Source organism: Leucoraja erinacea, chromosome 13 (genome assembly GCF_028641065.1).
Source record: "Leucoraja erinacea ecotype New England chromosome 13, Leri_hhj_1, whole genome shotgun sequence".
Classification (NCBI taxonomy): domain Eukaryota; kingdom Metazoa; phylum Chordata; class Chondrichthyes; order Rajiformes; family Rajidae; genus Leucoraja; species Leucoraja erinaceus.
Window position 1 is genome coordinate 15,423,023 of NC_073389.1, and position 19,580 is coordinate 15,442,602.

General features: G+C 43.9%; 1 protein-coding gene across 1 annotated transcript in view; it reads right to left on the reverse strand.

Moving 5' to 3' along the window:
* Positions 1 to 2,094: 2,094 nt before the first annotated feature.
* Positions 2,095 to 19,580, reverse strand: part of LOC129702651 (uncharacterized) — a 40,701-nt gene continuing 23,215 nt past the window's right edge. The window contains exons 7-11 of the mRNA XM_055644534.1: positions 18,550 to 18,647; positions 14,925 to 15,059; positions 13,744 to 13,909; positions 11,795 to 12,031; positions 2,095 to 8,747 (exon numbers count right to left, since the gene is read on the reverse strand). Of these exons, the coding sequence (XP_055500509.1) occupies positions 8,690 to 8,747; positions 11,795 to 12,031; positions 13,744 to 13,909; positions 14,925 to 15,059; positions 18,550 to 18,647 (694 nt within the window). The 3' untranslated portion in view covers positions 2,095 to 8,689. The remainder of the gene's footprint in view (positions 8,748 to 11,794; positions 12,032 to 13,743; positions 13,910 to 14,924; positions 15,060 to 18,549; positions 18,648 to 19,580) is intronic.

A 19,580-nucleotide genomic window follows, 5' to 3' on the forward strand; every position in this document is an offset into this window, starting at 1 on the left:
TGCCCTGAACTCATGTGCCTACCCTGTCAGGCTTCTTACATTAAAATGAATGGGGTTTAGCCTATCAGTCCCTCCTTGCTCCTTATCCTGCCTCTACCTATTTTACCCATTGGATTTGCTCACTTTAACTTCTGTACTTGCCTCAACTTTCTTATGTGCCACATTACTACTTTGGTCCCACCACCTGTGAGACTAGATAAACCCTCCCCTTTCAAGCCCCACTATTCTCCATGCCTTGGTGTTACAGAAGTCTTACTCTCACTGTTGAGTAGTTCCAGTAAATCTCCACGCTGCCCTTCCTTCACCACCGCCCCACACTTGTATCAAACAACACATTTTCCCCACATAAGGCAGTTTGGTTGGGCAACCTAACCCCCAGGAGGTCTTTGTCTTTCACCTGCTTGATGACTACAGCAGAGTGAGCAACGCATATTTTCTATTTCGAAGTACTTGACTATAATGTGTATTTTGTTCAAAATCGTGTTAAAATGGAAATGCCACTAGGTGGTGGTGTTGTATGATTTTTAAAAGTATGCAAGTTGTGCAGTCCATAAAGTATCTGCACACTGCAAAAAATATTTGTATTCATTCATTTTAGACTGATCAATAATTCACAGTGTAATTTTCAATTAACTTTTTTTTCATTTAATAGAGAATTTATTAAAGACAATGTCTTTATTACCATCTCAATGTCAGCTTTTCCCACTGAGAGTAGGGAAGATTCAAACAAGGGGACATGACTTGAGAATTAAGGGACAGATGTTTAGGGGCAACATGAGGGGGAACTTCTTTACTCAGAGAGTGGTAGCGGTGTGGAATGAGCTTCCAGTGAAAGTGGTGGAGGCAGATTCGTTTTTATCATTTAAAAATAAATTGGATAGTTATATGGATGGGAAGGGAATGGAGGGTTATGGTCTGAGCGTAGGTATATGGGACTAGGGGAGAATATGTGTTCAGCACGGACTAGGGTCGAGATGGCCTGTTTCCGTGCTGTAATTGTTATATGGTTATAATGTCTTGCAATTGTTTAGGCTTTGAAATAAGCGAATCTTGTCAGAGTTGAAGTAACTGGGAAACACAAAGAACACATGGCGGGCTTATAAGTGATATGAGCAGAATTAGGCCATTCAGCCCATCAAGTCTACTCCGCCATTCAATCATGGCTGATCTTCTGTTCCCTCTTAACACCATTCTCCTGCTTGGGGAGATATTTGGAAAATTAAGACAGATATCTTTATTTCTGCTACAGCGGAGTCCCATGATGAAGTTAGACTTCTGTTCCACTGGACTGGCAGGCAGTTTCCACACAGTGGCAATCCTGCTGGGAATCTGCTGAAGTAAAAGATGAGATTGAGGCAGCCACAAAGGACTGAGCAGTTATTTTAGTTCAGTTTAGTTTAGAGAAACAGGCCCTTCAGCCCACTGAGTCTACACTGACCAGCGATCCACATACACTAACTAGCACTATGCTACACACTAGGGACAATTTCACCAAGCCAATTAGCCTGCAAACCTGCACATCTTTGGAGTGTAGGAGGAAGCCGGACCTTCCAAGATAAATCCACACAGCTCACGGAAGAACGTACAAACTCCATGCAGCCAGCACTCATAGTCAGGATCGAACCCGGATCTCTGGCGCTATAATGCAGCAGCTCTAACGCTGTGCAGCCTGTGGGAGGATTGCCCTTCCTGCACGCAGTAACATAGTGCACACTTGGTGAAGGGTGGTTTAAATTTGTGTAGCTATTCATTGTCTTACAAGGTGTTTATAAAATGATTACACTTTTCTTTAAATAATTAATGCAAATATAAGTTTGTGACCCTCAAAAGGAACTTGACAAATTTGTTCAGGTCTTTTTTTCCTTTGTTAGAAACATGGAACTGGAGTAATTCAATGGGTCAGGCAGCATTTTTGGGGGATTAGACAGGTGATGTTTCTGGTCGGGAATCTTTTTCAGACCCCTTTTCTCTTCATTGGAAATTTGTTGCATCCTCTGCCTTGCCTGGCAGGACTGTCGGGTTCCCTGGATGGAAGCGAGGGAGGAGGCTCATAGCTCGTCAATCTCCTAGCTTCACAATAGGGTGATTTCACTAAAGGTCACTGGAGCGTAGATCCGCACCCACGTGACCAAAATTCTCAAGTGGAGGACACTCGAGGGTTCCGGTACATGTTAGTGGATGGGAAAAAACGCATTTTCCCACCCGTTAAAAACATAGAAAACGGCGAGGTTGTGAGCTGCAATTTACTGTGCCAGTCGGGGTGACCGTGAGGCACAGCTACCTAGATTTACAGGGAAAAAAAAAGATAGCAAGTAAGGTAAATTCAAGAGGGAGCTGAAGGTGCCAAACCGGCGGAAGTGAACAGCCGACATTTGCCGTGGATATTTAAAGGTCTAAAATATCGGGAATTATCGCGTTTACTCGCTGAATTTCATCAAAAGTAAGGCATTATTAACTTACTTTTGTCTCTAACCCTTTTGTCTCATACCTTGTGTGTTCCTTTCTGGCCTTTGTCCTACAATCTGCAGCAATGAAGTTATTGTCGCTTTGCCAGCAGCCTAATTAAGTTAGAAGGGAAGTCGGAGAATGCACAGCAGTATGTGATTTTAATTTGGTCTTCCTGGAACAGCAGGGGATGTAGGGGCGGCACGGTGGTGCAGCGGTAGAGCTGCTGCCTTACAGCGCCAGAGACCTGTGTTCGATCCTGACTGTCGGTGCTATCTGTACGGAGTTTGTACGTTCCCCCCGTGACCACATGGGTTTTCACCGTGTGCTCCGGTTTCCTCACACACTCCCAGGTCGAACAGGTTTGTAGGTGAATTGGCTTCAGTAGAATTGTAAATTTTCCCCTAGTGTGTATAGGATAGTGCTAGTGTACAGGGTGATTGCTGGTCGGCACTGATTCGGTGGGCCAAAGGGGCTGTTTCCCAGCTGTATCTCTAAAGTCTACTCTGTGTCCTAAAAGGTGAGAATTGTATCTTCACTTTGCTGAAGCAGGAGGAGGTTGGGGCTTTATTGCCTTCCATCACAGCGAGGAACATAGGGAATCCGCTGTGGTGGATGTTTATGTTGACTTTTATGTAGTTGTGGGTCTTGTTTTTTAATATGGCTGTATGGTGATTCAAATTTCACTGAACCTTAATTGGTACATGTGACAATAAACTGACCTTGAAACCCTGAAACCTTGATTTGGTACATCTTGAAGGGTCAAAGTTATTATAGTTCCTGACACTGACTTACTTTTGCGACCAGCCGCGGCAGTAGTAGCATATGTCTGTGAGGCAAATCAGTCACAGCCACTGGTTAACAAGTCCCTATTATGACTGTGGTAAAATCACTTGTTCTTTCCATCAAAATGACTTAATCTGAATTAATAACTGTGCAGTTTTTTTAAATGACAAAATACATGAATGTTATGTTTTTATTATTTATACGATGCAGGTTTTTTTTAAAAAGCAAACAAAAAAAATGATCTCAATCAACTTAATTTAATGAATCAATACAAAAGATTCTACATCATTTCTTCAAAAATCCTTCATTAACCGTTCATTGAGAAGATTTATTTTATCAACAACTATATGTAAAACAGACTGGCACACACATTGATCCATTTACAACAAAATGTAAAGTTTAATTAAAGGTTTAGTGGTTTTTCCTCAAATGTAAGGAATCTATAAAATTCTATAAAAATGAAATTAGCTATTGGGCCTATTAAATGAATAACTTGGTGATGGTACATTAGTGACTTTCAAGGCATCTTTTTATAATATATCTTGCACAGCAAAACACCAAATTTGATTGATAGAGCATCTTTATTGTAACCAATATTAAATTATTTGTCAATGACACCAACAACTGAGAGATGCATTGATTACAATGTATGGTAAACATAGATTTTTAAGTTGATTGTTTTCATAGGGAGTAGTGAAAGCACCAGAGGATGTCCTATATGGGTCACATGACAATAAACTCTCTTGACTTGATGTACACACAGTAGGTTGACAATGTGAAGAAGTTGATCCAATGCAGTAGAATGCAGGATTGACATAGTTTATGTACAGAAAATGCACACTGATGGTGCATGGTGAGTTTAGTCTGTACTTTGACCCACTTGTGATCCTGGCCCATGCTCATGCTCAGAAGGAAGTGTCTTGACCCGAAATGTCACCCATTCCTTCTAACCAGAGATGCTGCCTGTCCCGCTGAGTTACTCCGGCATTTTGTGTCTATCGTAAACTCAGATTATACTCATCTGATGTTTGATGCACACAAACAAAATCTGAAATGGAATGCCACAAATTCGGGTAGTGCACATGTCGTCAAGAAATGCAAGAATTTGACGAATTGCCACTTTTTTGTGAAAATGTGTGATGGTCAACTGTTAGGATGGAGATTGAAACGTACAATGGCTGGGGATTGCTGTCAAGTATTTGTGTTAGTTGGCAAGAGAAGAAAATATTCAGTAATTATTGCTTGGAAACATTGTGGCATGTGTGACTGAAAAACATGTCCTGCACTGAGTTGTTGGAGGGAATATTTAAGGCAAATTTATGAAATGAGAAATTGTGCTTCTAAGGGGCTGGAAGCAGAAGATCAATCCACAATCTCACAGTCTATCTTAAATGTATTTGTTCATGTCACCATCAATCAGTTCCTACTCTCCATAACATACCTTTGTAAATATTTATTACACAAAGGTTGGCAAATCTTGTTTACTGGAAACCATTTGTCTGCTTTCTTTAGATTTATAACTACGTAAGGATTTAGTATTTTCTGACTGAAGTCCACTTTGTAGTGGTCCATTAATGTTAACTCAGGTTGAAACGTTCAGAGGTTGGTGATTGATATGAGATATTTGAATCTTTACAGAAGTATCACGGTTTCATTTTATTTATTGAGTTTGCACACTGCCTCCAATGTCAATGTAATTGCTTTGAAAGAGACAACTTTCTGGCATTGTGGAAAGATAGGTGGGGAAATGGCCCTTTAACGTTTAATGCCGAGGCCTTTTCTATGCCATTGTATGCCATTCCTCACATTGTCAATCAAATTAAGTGACAGCAGGATGATTTAAAGGATATTGGCTGAAATAAAGGAATAATTGACAAAGCATTAAGCCCTTGTTATAACGGACCATAGGAGGGGAATGGCGTCAGTTTTTGCTGATTGACCGCTATAACCGAGTATGGGATTACTGAGTAATATAGTATCATTGTACATGTAGTAGAAACAAAGAACTGCAGATGCTGGTTAATATACAAACAGACACAAAGTGCTGGAGAACATGGATAGGTGATGTTCTGGGTTGAGCCCTTCTGCAGATGGGGGTGTCGTTGGCAGCCTGACCTGCAAGCAGTCAGGGAGATGGTGTGGGCAGTCTGGCATGCTGGTGAAGGTCCGCTATAACCGAAATCCGTTATAAAGAGGTCCGTAATAACCAAGGTCTACTGTATTTTCCCTCTTATTCCAAGTCGTAATAGCTAATGTCAATAATGATTTTGATGTAAAGATAGACACAGAAAGCTGGAGTAACGCAGTGGTTCAGACAGCATCTCTGGAGAAAACGAATAGGTGACGTTTTGGGTAACAGTTGAGACTAAAGAAGGGTCGAGACCCGAAAGATAAGGTAGGTTAAGGCGGACTGAGTGGAGGTGTTCAGCGAAACGATCACCAAGCCTGCGCTTGGTTTCGCCGATGTACAGGAGTTGACACCTGGAACAGCGGATACAGTAGACGAGGTTGGAGGAGGTGCAAGTGAACCTCTGTCTCTCCTGCAAAGACTGTCGGGGTCCTTGGATGGAGTCAAGGGGGGAGGTAAAGGGACAGGTGTTGCATCTACTGCGGTTGCAGGGGAAAGTACCTGGGGAGGGGGTGGTTTGGATGGGAAGGGACTAGTTGACCAGGGAATTGGTGAGGCAACGGTCTCTGCGGGAATTAGAAAGGGGTGGAGATGAGAAGATGTGGCCAGTAGTGGAATCCCGTTGGAGGTGGCGAAAGTGTTGGAGGATTATATACTGTATGCGATGGCTGATGGGGTGGAAGGTGAGGACAAGGGGGACTCTGTCCTTGTTGCGAATGTGGGGTGGGGGAGTAAGAGCGGAGCTGCGGGATATAGAGACCCTAGTTACAGCCTCCTCTATAATGGAAGAGGGGAACCCCCGTTTCCTAAAGAATTAGGACATCTCTGATGATGTAATGAGGAGTACCTCATCCTGGGCGCAGATGCAGGGTAGATGGAGGAATTGGGAGTAGGGGATGGTCTTTACAAGAAGCAGGGTCGGAAGAAGTGTTGTCTAGATAGCTCTGGGAGTCAGTAGGATAGTAGTAGATGTCGGTCAATAGTCTGTCTCCTGTGATGGAGATGATGCGATCCAGAAATGGTAGGTAGACATCGTAGATGGTCCAAGTGAATTTGAGTGCAAGATGGAAATTAGTCGTGAAGTTGATGAAGTCAGTGAGTTCTGCATGGGTGCAGGAGGCAGCACCAATGCAGTTGTTATTGTAGCAGAGGTAGAGTTCGGGGATAGGGCCAGTGTATGCCTGGAACAGTGATTGTTTGATTTACCCAACGAAGAGGAAGGCATAGCTGGGGCCCATGCGGGTGCTCATAGCTACGCCTTGGATTTGAAAGAAGTGGGAGGAGTCAAAGGAGAAGTTGTTGAGGGTAAGGACCAGCTCTGCTCGGCGGAGGAGAGTATTGGTCGACGGAAATTAGCTGATTCTACGGTCGGGGGAAAAACGGGGGGCTTTAAGACCTTCCTGGTGAGGGATGGAGGTGCAGAGTGAGAATTTAAGACCTTCCTGGTGTCTTCTGTACAACTTCTGTACATCGGCGAGACCAAGCGCAGGCTTGGCGATCATTTAGCTGAACACCTCCATTCAGTCCGCCTTAACCTGCCTGTTCTCCCGGTTGCTCAGCACTTTAACTTCCCCTCCCATTCCCAATCTGACATTTCTGTCCTGGGCCTCCTCCATTGTCCAGCATTTTGAGTCTATATGCAGCTCCTTCCTGCACATGATTTGATTTATCGGATTGACACTGCTAATCTATTGTAGTCATAATAAATTGAACACTACATCAGACTTACCTCTTTATTCAAAAATTGCATTGAAAATCAATGTTAGTGTTGCACGGAGGAAAAAAAATTAATTGGGAAGTACACAGATGTCACTTTTCTCGTGCATTCGAATATAAAATCTATTGCGAGAGCTGATTTTTAGTGTAAAACAGCTCACCAGGTTAGAAGATGTATTTTAAAGTGAAGGCTGGATCTTTGGCTAATTGTGAACATTCTATTTGGAAATATAATTGACTTTCCTCTTAAATATCAGCCAGTAGCAAGTCTTGTCTAGACTTGAAAGGACTGAAATTATTTCCCACTCTTCATTTGCCTAATCCTTTACGGAATCTAATGACAACACACACTCCAAAATCAATTTGCTTACAGATAGACCAGCATCTGCAGATCCTTCCTACACAATTCACACACCCTGACCTGGCTCAGGAACAGTGAGAGCCATTCATTTATAAGGAGAGAAAAAGCTATAAAGAAAGCATTCCGAGTTTTTGGTAAATCAAATAATTGAGATGCTTTTGATTTTGTGCTATTTTAAAACTTTAGTTTTTAATTATAGGCCCACCAACGATTCTCTGGCACCTTTGGTTCCAGAGCTTTTCTGGTTTATCCGTTTTGCCAGACCAACCGAGGTCACGGCCTCTGAGTGGAGTCCAACGGTACTGGAACGGTCCGCCTAGGCCCGCGAGGGGCCGAGATACAGCCAAGGAGGTCGGCTATGGGAACGGATCTGCCGGCTCCGTCTAGGCCGGAGTTCCAGGACCCCGGCCGCAGGGTTCAAATTCAACCTGCCAGTCGGCTGCGGAAGTCCCGATCATCTCTTGTGATTTTTGTCTGGATTAAAGAAGATGCCAGACCACTAGTTGCCAGAAAATCAGTGGTAGACCTGCAATCATTCATACTCATGAATAATTCATGGCATTTAATATTTTAATTATATTAGTTTCTGAATGTAGAAAATATATTTTTTTTAAGCAGCTTTGCAGTGAACTTTGTCAGTATTTTCAAGGAAAAACAATTGTTCTGCCCTAACCCTCCTCACTCAATTGATGTAAAATGCTGTAGGAGTAAAGGAAATCACCATTAAAGATCACTGTGAGGAAGGTGGGTTTACCAAAGACATACTTGTGCTTAATTGCCAGTCAGTGACAAGCTCTGGAATTTCTAGGCTAATATTTACAAATGTATTTTAAGTATAGCAAAGAAAATCTAAAAAGGGAAACAAAAGCAAATGCTGTCAATTCTGTCTTTAAATGTTTATGAATGTCAGTTTGGGTCTTATGTAGTGATAGTAAATGTTTAAGAATGGGGATATATTAGTTCCAAAGTGGAAAATACTGGAAGTGCAATTGGACTGCAGACATGATTGTCAGAGACTGTTGACTACACAGTGCAGAGAATGGTACATGGTGGTCAACAACTAGATATGTTAGAGGTTAATATTAGTGCCAAACATTAAGTACATTGAACACATAAACCATAAAGTTTGCAATTGAAGCAGGTACCGTGTGTGGGATTTTTTTGTCTCTCTCCAAACCAAACTCATCTCATTGTCATTTTATGTTAGAAATTTTCTTTTGTCTTCCATGAGAATTATTTGTCCCAACTTCTTTTTATTCCCAGGCCATGATAACTTTACTGAAGTTAACGAACACACCTTTGTTCAGTTTACTGTGAAGAAAAGAGAAAATGGTAGGTCAGCTGGGGTCAGTTGATTTAAACTTCATGCCTTCATTAATTTGTGCGACCATCCTTCATGCTTATGCAACTGGATTGTACCTTGGAATAGGACCTTTATGTTCAATGAACAGAGAAGGTTGCAGAACAATACGTGTCATTTCTACTTCTATACCTCACTACAAGGAGGGAGAAGAAAATGTGAAGAAAGATGTGTAAATGCGAAAGCAGTGAATGTAGGTTCTGAAGATAGACACAAAGTAACTCAGCGGGCTAGGCAGCATCTCTGGAGAAAACCGATGGGTGACTAAAATCCCACAGTACGAAAGAGTTCTCCCGAGTTTGCCCTGATTCAAACTCGGAGATTTACGGTAATGGCCACTCGACGGTACTCAGGGCTCTCGTGGATATTTTTCAACATGTTGAAAAATCTTCACGAGTCTTCCCTAGCTTACCAGCCATTAGCGAGTCTTCCCGAGTACCTGCCGTTAGCGTTACGAGCCGCTAAGAGACGTCCCCGAGCTCCGACGTACCCGCTACGTTCATTCTCCATGCTTACCACGAGTTTGATTTTTTTTTAACTCAGGAGAGCTCTTGGAGTGAACTCGCTTTGTGGGACAGGGCCATTAACCTGCTGGAATCCTGTTGGAAGAAATGTTCCAACCTGAAAATGCACCCATCCATTTTCTCCAGAGATGCCACCTGCCCGCTGAGTTACTCCAGCACTTTGGGTCTAACTTCAGTATAAACCAGCATCTGCAGTTCCTTCCTAAACAATGTAGGCTCTGATACTTGATGCTGTTAATCCTATTACATATAGTTGCAAAATATTATGTGCATTAAATCAATATTGCTCTAAGCAATATTAGAGCAGGGAGGTTTTGCTGCAGTTGTACAGGGTCTTGGTGAGACCACACCTGGAGTATTGCGTACAGTTTTGTTCTCCCAATCTGAGGAAAGACATTGTTGCCAGAGAGGGAGTACAGAGAAGGTTCACCAGACTGATTCCTGGGATGTCAGGACTTTCATATGAAGAAAGACTGGATAGACTCTGCTTGTACTCACTAGAATTTAGAAGATTGAGGGGGGATCTTATAGAAACTTACAAAATTCTTAAGGGGTTGGACAGGCTAGATGCAGGAAGATTGTTACCGATGTTGGCGAAGTCCAGAACAAGGGTTCACAGTTTAAGGATAAGGGGGAAATCTTTTAAAACCGAGATGAGAAAAACATTTTTCACACAGAGAGTGGTGAATCTCTGGAATTCTCTGCCACAGAAGGTAGTTGAGGCCAGTTCATTGGCTATATTTAAGAGGGAGTTAATGTGGTCCTTGTGGCTAAAGGGATCAGGGAGTATGGAGAGAAGGCAGGTACAGGATACTGAGTTGGATGATCAGCCGTGATCATATTGAATGGCGGTGCAGGTTCGAAGGGCCGAATGGCCTACTCCTGCACCTAATTTCTATGTTTCTATTGTAGAAATATCGATAAAAATGGAAAAGAAATATTATGGTGGGCTGATCCAGAAGATTAAGATCAAGGAGATCCACTGTGATTTGATATTTTGGATTTAGAACTGGCTTATCCATAGATGAAAGAGGGTGTTAGTGGAGGGATGTCATTTTGGTTGGGGGTGTGTGGCCTCTGTCGTCTGTAAATATATATATATATATATCAATGACCCGGGCAAAAATATAGACTTGCTGGTTGTTAACTTTCAAAGATTCAAAGGTCAGATTATTGTGACGTGTACCAATTAAAATACAGTACAGTGAAACTCGAATTACCAGATTCGAACTTTCCAGACGACTCACAAATTGGCGGAGTTATGGAGAGTGGAAAAGTCTGTCAAAGGATACAGTGGGATTTCGATCATCTGCTGCTTTCAATGGTCCCGATGTGGCCTCCTTTACATCATTGAGATCAAGCATAGACTAGATGACCATTTGCGCTTGGTGTGTCGAGGCCAGCTGGATCTCTGAGTGTTAGCCATTTAAATTCCCTTTCCCATTGTTTTCTGTCCTGGGTCACCTCCAATGCCAGAGTGAGGCCACGTGCAAACGGAGCAACAGCACCTCGTAATCCGCTTGGGTAGCTCAACCCATTGGTCGGTTCATTTAATGTTCCAACTTTAGAAAACAGCATCCCCCCTTTTTTCCCCCCCTCTCCTTCTTGTGGCCCCACCCTTGGGAGGATCATTTTCTCCCACTATCTTGTCCCTTTCCCTTTCCACCCCAACCCCTTCCACTTGTATCCCTCCCGTTGGCTTTAGATTGCACACCTTTTCTTTCCTGATATGATACACTTCTGTCATCTTTTCATCTCTGGTCTTTGTCCACCCATCTGCCAATCAACTTGTATCCAACTATCACTTGCAAGACTCTGTCCTGCCCCCACCTCTCTTCCCTCTTTCTACCCCCGACTACATTCAGTCTGAAGAAGGGTCCATAACGGAAACGGTGCCTATCCATGTCCTCCAGAGTTATTGGAACTCTTTGTGTTTTCTTTGTAAACCAGCATCTGCAGTTGCTTGGAAATCTAAAGGCAAACAGAAAACTTTGGACATAATCAGGATGCCCGACTGCACCCGAGGGAAGAGAAACTGGCGGCACAGTGCCAGGGACTCGGGTTTCGATCCTGACTACAGGTGTTGTTTGTGCAGAGTTTGTACGTTCTCCCTGTGACCACATGGGTTTTCTCCGGGTGTTCCAGTTTCTCCCACATTCTAAAGACGTGCAGGTTTGTAGGTTAATTGGCTTCGGTACAAATTGCAAATTGTTCCTAGTGTGTAGGATAGTGTTAGTAAATGGGGTGATCACTGGTCTGCAGGCCTGAAGGGCCTGTTTCCGCGCTGTATCTCTAAAGTCCAAAGTCTAAGCAGAGTTAATGCTTTTGGAATCTGAAACAAATCGTTCTCGCAACCTCAGACTCACTAAAGTTTTGTGCAAGTGATGACCGTGGTTACATCCTTCAACAAATCCATTTGAGAACGACAAGAGTTTCAGTAAAACCAATGCACAACCTCAAGATATTTAGCTTACCAAGTGAAATAACGAACTCCTTCAAAGGTTCCGTTGTGCCGGCCGACTTCAGTGCCCTCCAGTTCCACGCCCAGATATGCCTCCTGCCGTCCAGGGAGGTGGCCCCGGTACCTGATCACTCCTTTGCCAATCTTTCCGGCAGGCCGAGAGAACTTAACGAGGTGCCCCAGTTTCAGATCTGCAATGCCTCTGGGAGCAAATGGACGTCGGGGCAATACCACCTTGTTGACCAAGCCCCTGTTAATGAAAAGTCAATATCATTTCTGATCCCAGCTCGAGGCCATTCCAATGGTCGCCTCACCATTTGGAGTTGCTTAGCTTCTGGCAAGAGAGGCAACTCGATGATCCTATCTGGATGGGCACTGATGGCTATCTAACTTTTCTTGGGTAATGTGGGTGGAAATATCGGCTTAATGTGATTGCTCCACCTACCTTGACGTGGTTGACAATAAATTTGGGTTTGGGAACTGGCAAAACAATAAATACCAGGACGGGACAGAATTGCGGTGTTACGGAGGGAGGGTGCAAACGAGTAAATTAAGGAAGAGTGTTGGGGTGGTGTGAGGGTGGATGGGTGGGAGGGATGGATGAAGGGTTCACCCTCTCCCCCTCATGCTTCATCTTTGTTCAACTTCTCTGCACTGCTTAACGATATCTTCCCATCCTTCTGACAGCAGGATGACTAAATCTGAACACATTGCTCCACGTACGGCCTCACCAACGTCTTGTCATAATGTCGGCGCTTCAATGCTCAGTACCCTGACTGATGAAGGCCAATGTCCCAAGGGCCTTGTTTCATCTCCATGTCACTCCACCATGTATCAAGGAGATGATGTACCTGCACTCCAAGATCCCTCTGTTCCACAACACTCCCCATGGTCTTGCCATTCACTGTGAAGACCTTGCCCAGCTGATCAAGGTCCTGATAACCATCTTCACTATCTACAATACCGCCTACTTTGCTGTCATCTGCAAACTTACTATCATGCCTCATATATTCTCATCCAAATCATTGGTATAAACTAGAAACTGCAGCGGGCCCAGCACCGGTCGCTGGTTACAGGCCTCTAGTCTGAGAAACACCCTTCCACCAGCCTCTGCTTCCTTCCAACTGTAAGACACATTCAGCATGTCAGGCAGCATATATGATTAAAAGATACAGCATGAAAACAGGCCCTTCAGCCCATCGAGTCCATGAAGCCAATTCGCAAGTTATAGTATAATTAGGCCATTCGGCCCATCAAGTTTACACCGCCATTCGGCTCATGGCTGATTTCTGCCTCCTAATCCCATTTTCCTGCCTTTTCCCCATAACCCTTGACACTGGTTCTAATCAAAAATGTGTCTATTGCTGCATGGAAAGTTCTACTTGTCCAAATGCATGTATATCTTATCCCTCAGAATCATCTCCAGTAAGTTTCCTGCCACAGATGTCAGCCTCACTGGTCTATAGCAAAGATCCTATAGCTCTGCTACAGGATCTTTGGTCTATAGTTCCCAGGTCTTTTTTTTTGCATCTCTTCTTAAATAGAGGCACAACATTAGCCACCCTCCCACCATCTCACCCATGTCTAAATTGGCTTGGTAAATGTAAACATTGTCCCTAGTGTGTAGTAGGATAGTGTTAATGTGTGAGGATTGCCCTGTCGGCACAGACACAGTGGGCCGAAGGGCCTGTTTCCATGCTGTATCACTAAACTAATCTAATGATGATTCATGTATCTTGGCCAGCGGTCTTGCAATTACTTCCCCGATGAGGAATGGGAATAGGAAACGACGAGGAGGAGAAATGGTCATGGTGGTGCGGACCATGAGATGATAATGCCAGCCTCCGTCCACTTTCCCCTATCTCCTTCACATTGATGAAGTTTCACAGGGGGAGGTTGTCCCACTGCACTGTGTGTAAATTGTCTCTTTGCCGGAATTGTTTAATGGTGTTCCTGACCAACCTTGTTTTCCTGTTGAGGCAACTGCTGCTGAAACCAACTGATGAAGTTAACAATTTGCAGAGAGGTGAACTGGAGCAGTGCTCGTGGTGGAACCGTTGGTGGGGATTGTTTAGGTGAACAAACGACATGTCATCTTCACTCCATCTATCCAGTTCTGGCAGACTGGCTGGAGGGGTGGTGGGGGAGGGGGTGGGAGGAGGGGAGATGTTGTGGAGGGTGGGGATAGGAGGGGGAGGAGGAGGAGAGAGGTTGTGGAGGGTGGGGATAGGAGGGGGAGGAGGAGGGGAGAGGTTGTGGAGGGTGGGGATAGGAGGAGGAGGGGGGGAGAGAGGGGGGTGGAGGGGGGGGGGAGGAGGAGGAGGAGGGGGGGGGGGAGGGTAAAGGTTGCATGGAGAGAGAAAATAAATCCGTTACTTATTTCACGATAGACACAAAATGGAGTAACTCAGCAGGGCAGGCAGCATCTCTGGCGAGTTGGAATGGGTGACGTTTCGAGTCAAGACCCTTCTTCAGACTACTAGCATCTGTAGCTCCTTCCTACACAATCTGCAGAGCCCTATGGTTGAGAATTGCCTCATTTTGTGGCTGTCTGTATTAATATATATTTAATTCCTATCTTGAATAACTGAGTGTGTCGAGTCTGTCTATTTGAGTTCTGGACTGCTGTCCATATCAGTTTGCTGCATCTTCGTGTTGCTATAAATGATAAATGAGGAGAGGGAAGGATGATTACAGTCAGTATATTATCAGTTTGAATGATTGAACGTGTTTTTTTGGAGGATCAAACGTGAGATTGATTCATCTTGACAAATTAGAATGCAGTGGGGAATGTCAAATAACTGCGGGTACTCAAAATATGAAACAAAAAGAGAAACTAAGACATATTCAGCCTGTCAGGCAGCATATATGATTGAAAGTTACAGCATGGAAACAGGCCCTTCAGCCCACCGAGTACATGCTGACCATCGATCACCCGCTCGCAATATTTCTATGTTACTGCATATTTGCATCTATTTCCTTCAGGACAAGAGGAAACCAACGTGGTCACAGAGAGAACATGCAAACTCCACGCAGACAGCACCGAAGGTCAGGATCTCAGCATGCCATGAAAAAGCGTAGTCACATTTGAGGCCATACAATTGTGCTCTCTGCTTTTTAGCAAAGGTAATGGGAGCAAATACCTTCACCGTGATGAACCTTGGGATTAATAAGCTGGCCATCGGTGACGTCGTTGCAAGATGCCAGCAGAGCCTCGGTGTCGTTGCTGTCGATTGAATCCGAAGAACAACTACTTGCAGATCTCTCCACGCATACATCTGTGGGTGGAAAGTCAAAGAGCAGCCTGAGAGTTGCTATCAGGATATTCAATAAAATGCAAACGGATGTAGTGCTTTCGAGGGGGAACTTAACAATGGTTTCAGCACACTTGATGGAAACCACGTTAGAAATTTCTGTAAGGATTGTAATATAGAAGCATGCATTGGGAATCTCTGCTTGCGTTGCGAGAATCTCTCACTTCAAGAACTATTGGAATGGATCAAAAGACTAAAGCAGCAGAAGATAGACATGAAAAGCTGGAGTAACTCAGCGGAGCAGACAGCATCTCTAGAGAAAAGAAATAGGTGGCGTTTTGGGTCGATACCCTTCTTCTCAACCCAAAACTTCACCTATTCCTTTTCTCCAGTGATGCTGTCTGACTCGCCGAGTTACTCCAGTTTTTTGTGTCTATGTTCGGTTAAAACCGGAATCTGACATTCATTCCTGCACACTAAGGCACCAGACTTGTTCCACATAAGCAGAATGCAATAAAGGTGAGATTATTTTAAATGAACCGGCAAATAATGTACAGGTCGCCATCTCCTAATTAATATGAAAAGGTGAAAATGTTGTTAATTTTGTGGAGGAGGAATTTGAAAATAGAGCATTGTCGATGGACATCAGAATCGTTGTACAGTTTTTGATTGATACCAAGAAATAGCAATACTAAACACAAAGCTCTGGAGTAAATCCAGGGGTCACGAGAGCATGGGGAAGTGACGTTGCAGGTTGGGCCCCTTCTTCAATACTGTTTTTTTTGCAATATTGCAGAGTACAATGACTACATCTTCCGTTTTAAGGATTTAGTTGAGTTGAAAATAATTTTTATACTTCATGGAGTGACCTATTGTGCGTGATTTTTTTTTAGTGAATGAAACATTAAATCAAGGACATCCCTTCCAGAAGCTCGGGTATTGTGCTGAACAATATTCGGCAAGAGATGACTGATGTTCACACTAGTGGTTACCCGACATCTAATGTTATGGAAAGAAATTCTCTAGGCATTTGGGTGGCATTATTTTCGGAAGCTTGGTTTGTGGTATTTAGCTGCTGTTTAAGGCAGTGTAACAGGGCCTGCATTTCAAAAGTAATTGGTTTGCCACATACACCTTAATGAACCAGGTGGCACAACGGGGCCACTGGTAGAGCTGCTGCCTCACTGTTTCAGAGATCCAGGTTCAATTATGACAATAGACAATAGGTGCAGGAGAAGGCCATTCGGCCCTTCAAGCCAGCACTGCCATTCAATGTGATCATGGCTGATCATCCACAATCAGTATCCCATTCCTGCCTTCTCCCCATATCCCCCTAACTATCTTTAAGAGCCCTATCAAACTCTCTTGTGAATGTATCCAGAGAACCAGCCTCCACCGCCCTCTGAGGCAGAGGATTGCACAGACTCACAATTCTCTGTGAAAAAGTGTTTCCTCATCTTGGCTCACGTGAGGGTGACCCGGCTCGGGGCTGGAACGGTGCTCCGGTGGCTGAGACGGCGTTCTGGCGGCGGCAGCCTGAGTCCGGGGTTCGGCCGCGGGCCAGTGGACGACGTCGTCAACAGTTGTGTCCGCTGGACTGGAGTTGGCAGCTTCGACCACCCCGGGCCGCGGTGTTTGAACCGGCCCGTTCGCGGAGCTCGGTGAGCCGCGGGACTGACTTACCATCGCACGGTGGGGTATCACCTCAGCACAGAGGGAGAAGAGGAGGGAAGAGACTGTAGCCCTAAGATTTTTGCCTCCATCACAGTGAGGAGGTGCTTGGTGGACTCACTGTGGTGGATGTTAATTTGTGTTTACTGTCTGTTCTGGTGTTTATTATTGTATTATTGTATGTATGGCTGCAGGTAACGACATTTCGTTCAGACCATAAGGTCTGAATGACAAATAAAGGATCTAATCGAATCTAAATGCCTTACCCCTTATTCTTAAACTGTGGCCCCTGCTTCTGGACTCCCCCAACATCAGGAAACATGTTTCCTGCCTCTAGCGTGCCCAAAACCTTAATAATCTTATATGTTTCAATAAGATCCACTCTCATCCATCTAAAGTATACAAGCCCAGACGCACCATTCTCTCAGCATATGATGTTCCCGCCATCCCGGGAATTAACCTTGTGAACCTACGCTGCACTCCCTCAATAGCAAGAATGTCCTAACCTCAAATTAGAGGACAAAAACTGCACACAATACTCCAGGTGTGGTCTCACTGGGGCCCTGTACAACTGCAGAAGGACCTCATATCTCCTATACTCAACTCCTCTTGTTATGAAGGCCAACATGCCATTCGCTTTGTTCACTGCCTGCTGTACCTGCATGCTTACTTTCATAGACTGATGAACAAGGACCCCCAGATCCCGTTGTACTTCCCCTTTTTCGAACTTGATACCATTTAGATAATAATCTGCCTTCCTGTTTTTGCTACCAAAGTGGATAACCTTGCATTTATCCACATTCAACTGCATCTGCCATGCATCTGCCCACTCATCCAACCTGTCCAAGTCACCCTGCATTCTCATAGCATCCTCCTCACAGTTCACACTGCCACCCAGTTAACCTCAGGTGCTGTCTGAGTGGAATTTTCATGTTCTTCTTGTGACTGCATGTAGTTCCTCAATGTGCTCCCACACCTCAAATACCTGTGGGTTTGTAGGATATTTGGCCGCTGTAAAATTGTCCCTAGACTCTCTGGAGTGTATGAGGAAATGGGATAGCAGGACATTATAGTTTGAACGGGCAATGATGGTCAGCATGGACTTAGTAAGGCTATGTTTCCATGTGGTATCTCTAAACATAGCCACTGAACACAATGTGAAGAATGCTGTATGAATACAACCCACATAATCGTAAATTGAGTTACACTATAGTGTGAATGGGTTAGCGATGGTTAGCATGGACTTGGTGGGCCTGTTCCCATGCTGTATCTTTCAATTAAACCAAATCCCTGGGTAGACACAAAGTGCAAGAGTAACTTAGCGGGTCAGGCAGCATCTCTGGAGAAGAAGGATGGATGACATTTCAGGTCGGGACCCTTTTTCAGACCCATCCCGAAACGTCACCCATTCCTTTTTCTCCAGAGATGCTGCCTGACCACTGGGTTACTCCAGCACTTTGTGTCTTCCTTTCTAAACAAACCTCTGTCGAAACGGGTACATCAAGCAGTTTGTCAAACTGGTCAGAAATGAAAATAATTCAATGTTAATTTTTAATCTTATGAGGACAATGTGCCAGAATTAAGCTGCCCCCTCATTGTGAAATCTTGCATTGAGTTTCCGGGATGTGGCAGCTGGTTGCTATGTCTTCGACCTTGGAGCTTTGAACCTGTTCAATATCAAATTGTAACTTTTTTTTGTATAGATAGAATATTGTCTGTTTATTTACATCAGCATGCAGACACTGCACGTACAGATGAAGTTAATCTGATATAACGGCATTTTGCATCCTGTTCTGTTTTATTTTACATTCAGAGGAAGTAATGGAGTGCAACATCAACGTACCTTCACGGGATCTCAGTCGCTGATTGAAAGTCATTACACTCTCTTGCTGGTTTGATTTAACTGGGCCATTTTTGTCTTCGATATTGAAATATTCAAAGCTGTGATTTATTGAGAACAAATGAACATAGTTGGTTATTGTGTTTTATTTTAATTCATAGGCCATATTAATCGCCCGCATGTTTGACCCATTATGCTGCAGTGTGAGCACACAACATCGCAACAGTCTGACTTCAAAGAACAGTAAAGTCGATGCCTTTATTAAGGTGATATATTAACTCTCCCACAGGTTTTACCTGGTGCTCTGCTGATATCATTATACTCTATTAGCACCTGGATATCACAGCCAGTATTTTGGTCTTGCCAATCATCAACCTCTTTGTGCTAATTAACACTCTCAGTGAATAGAAAATAGAACAGCACAGGAAAAGACACTGGAGTAACTCACAGGAAAAGTGCTGGAGTAACTCACCAGTTGAAGCAGTTTCTCTGGAGAACATGAATAGGTAATGGAAGATAGACACAAAAAGGTGGAGTAACAGCATCTCTGGATGAAAGGAATAGGTGATATTTCAGGTCGAGACCTTTATCGAGACCATTCTTCAGATATTAATCAGTTTGAAGAAGGGTCCCGACCCAAAATGTCCCCTATCCATGTTCTCCAGAGATGCTGCCTGACCCGCTGAGTTACTCCAGCATATTTGTTTTGTAAACCAGCAACTGCACATGAATCTGTCTATAATTACCCACAATGTCCATGCCGAAGATTAATCTCCTCTGTCTTTATGTGATTCATATCCCTGATAATACATGTGCTGATCTAAAAGCCTCTTAAATGCCACTATTGTTTCTTCCCCCACCACTGCCACCACCACCACCGCGCCTGGCAGTGTATTTCAGGCACCTACTACCCTCAGTGTGTGTAAAAAAACTTTGCCCCTCTCACCTTAAAACTATGCCCTCTGATCCTTGACATTTCCACAGCTGGGGAAGAAGAATCTGACCTACTACCATATCTATGCATCTCAGTATTC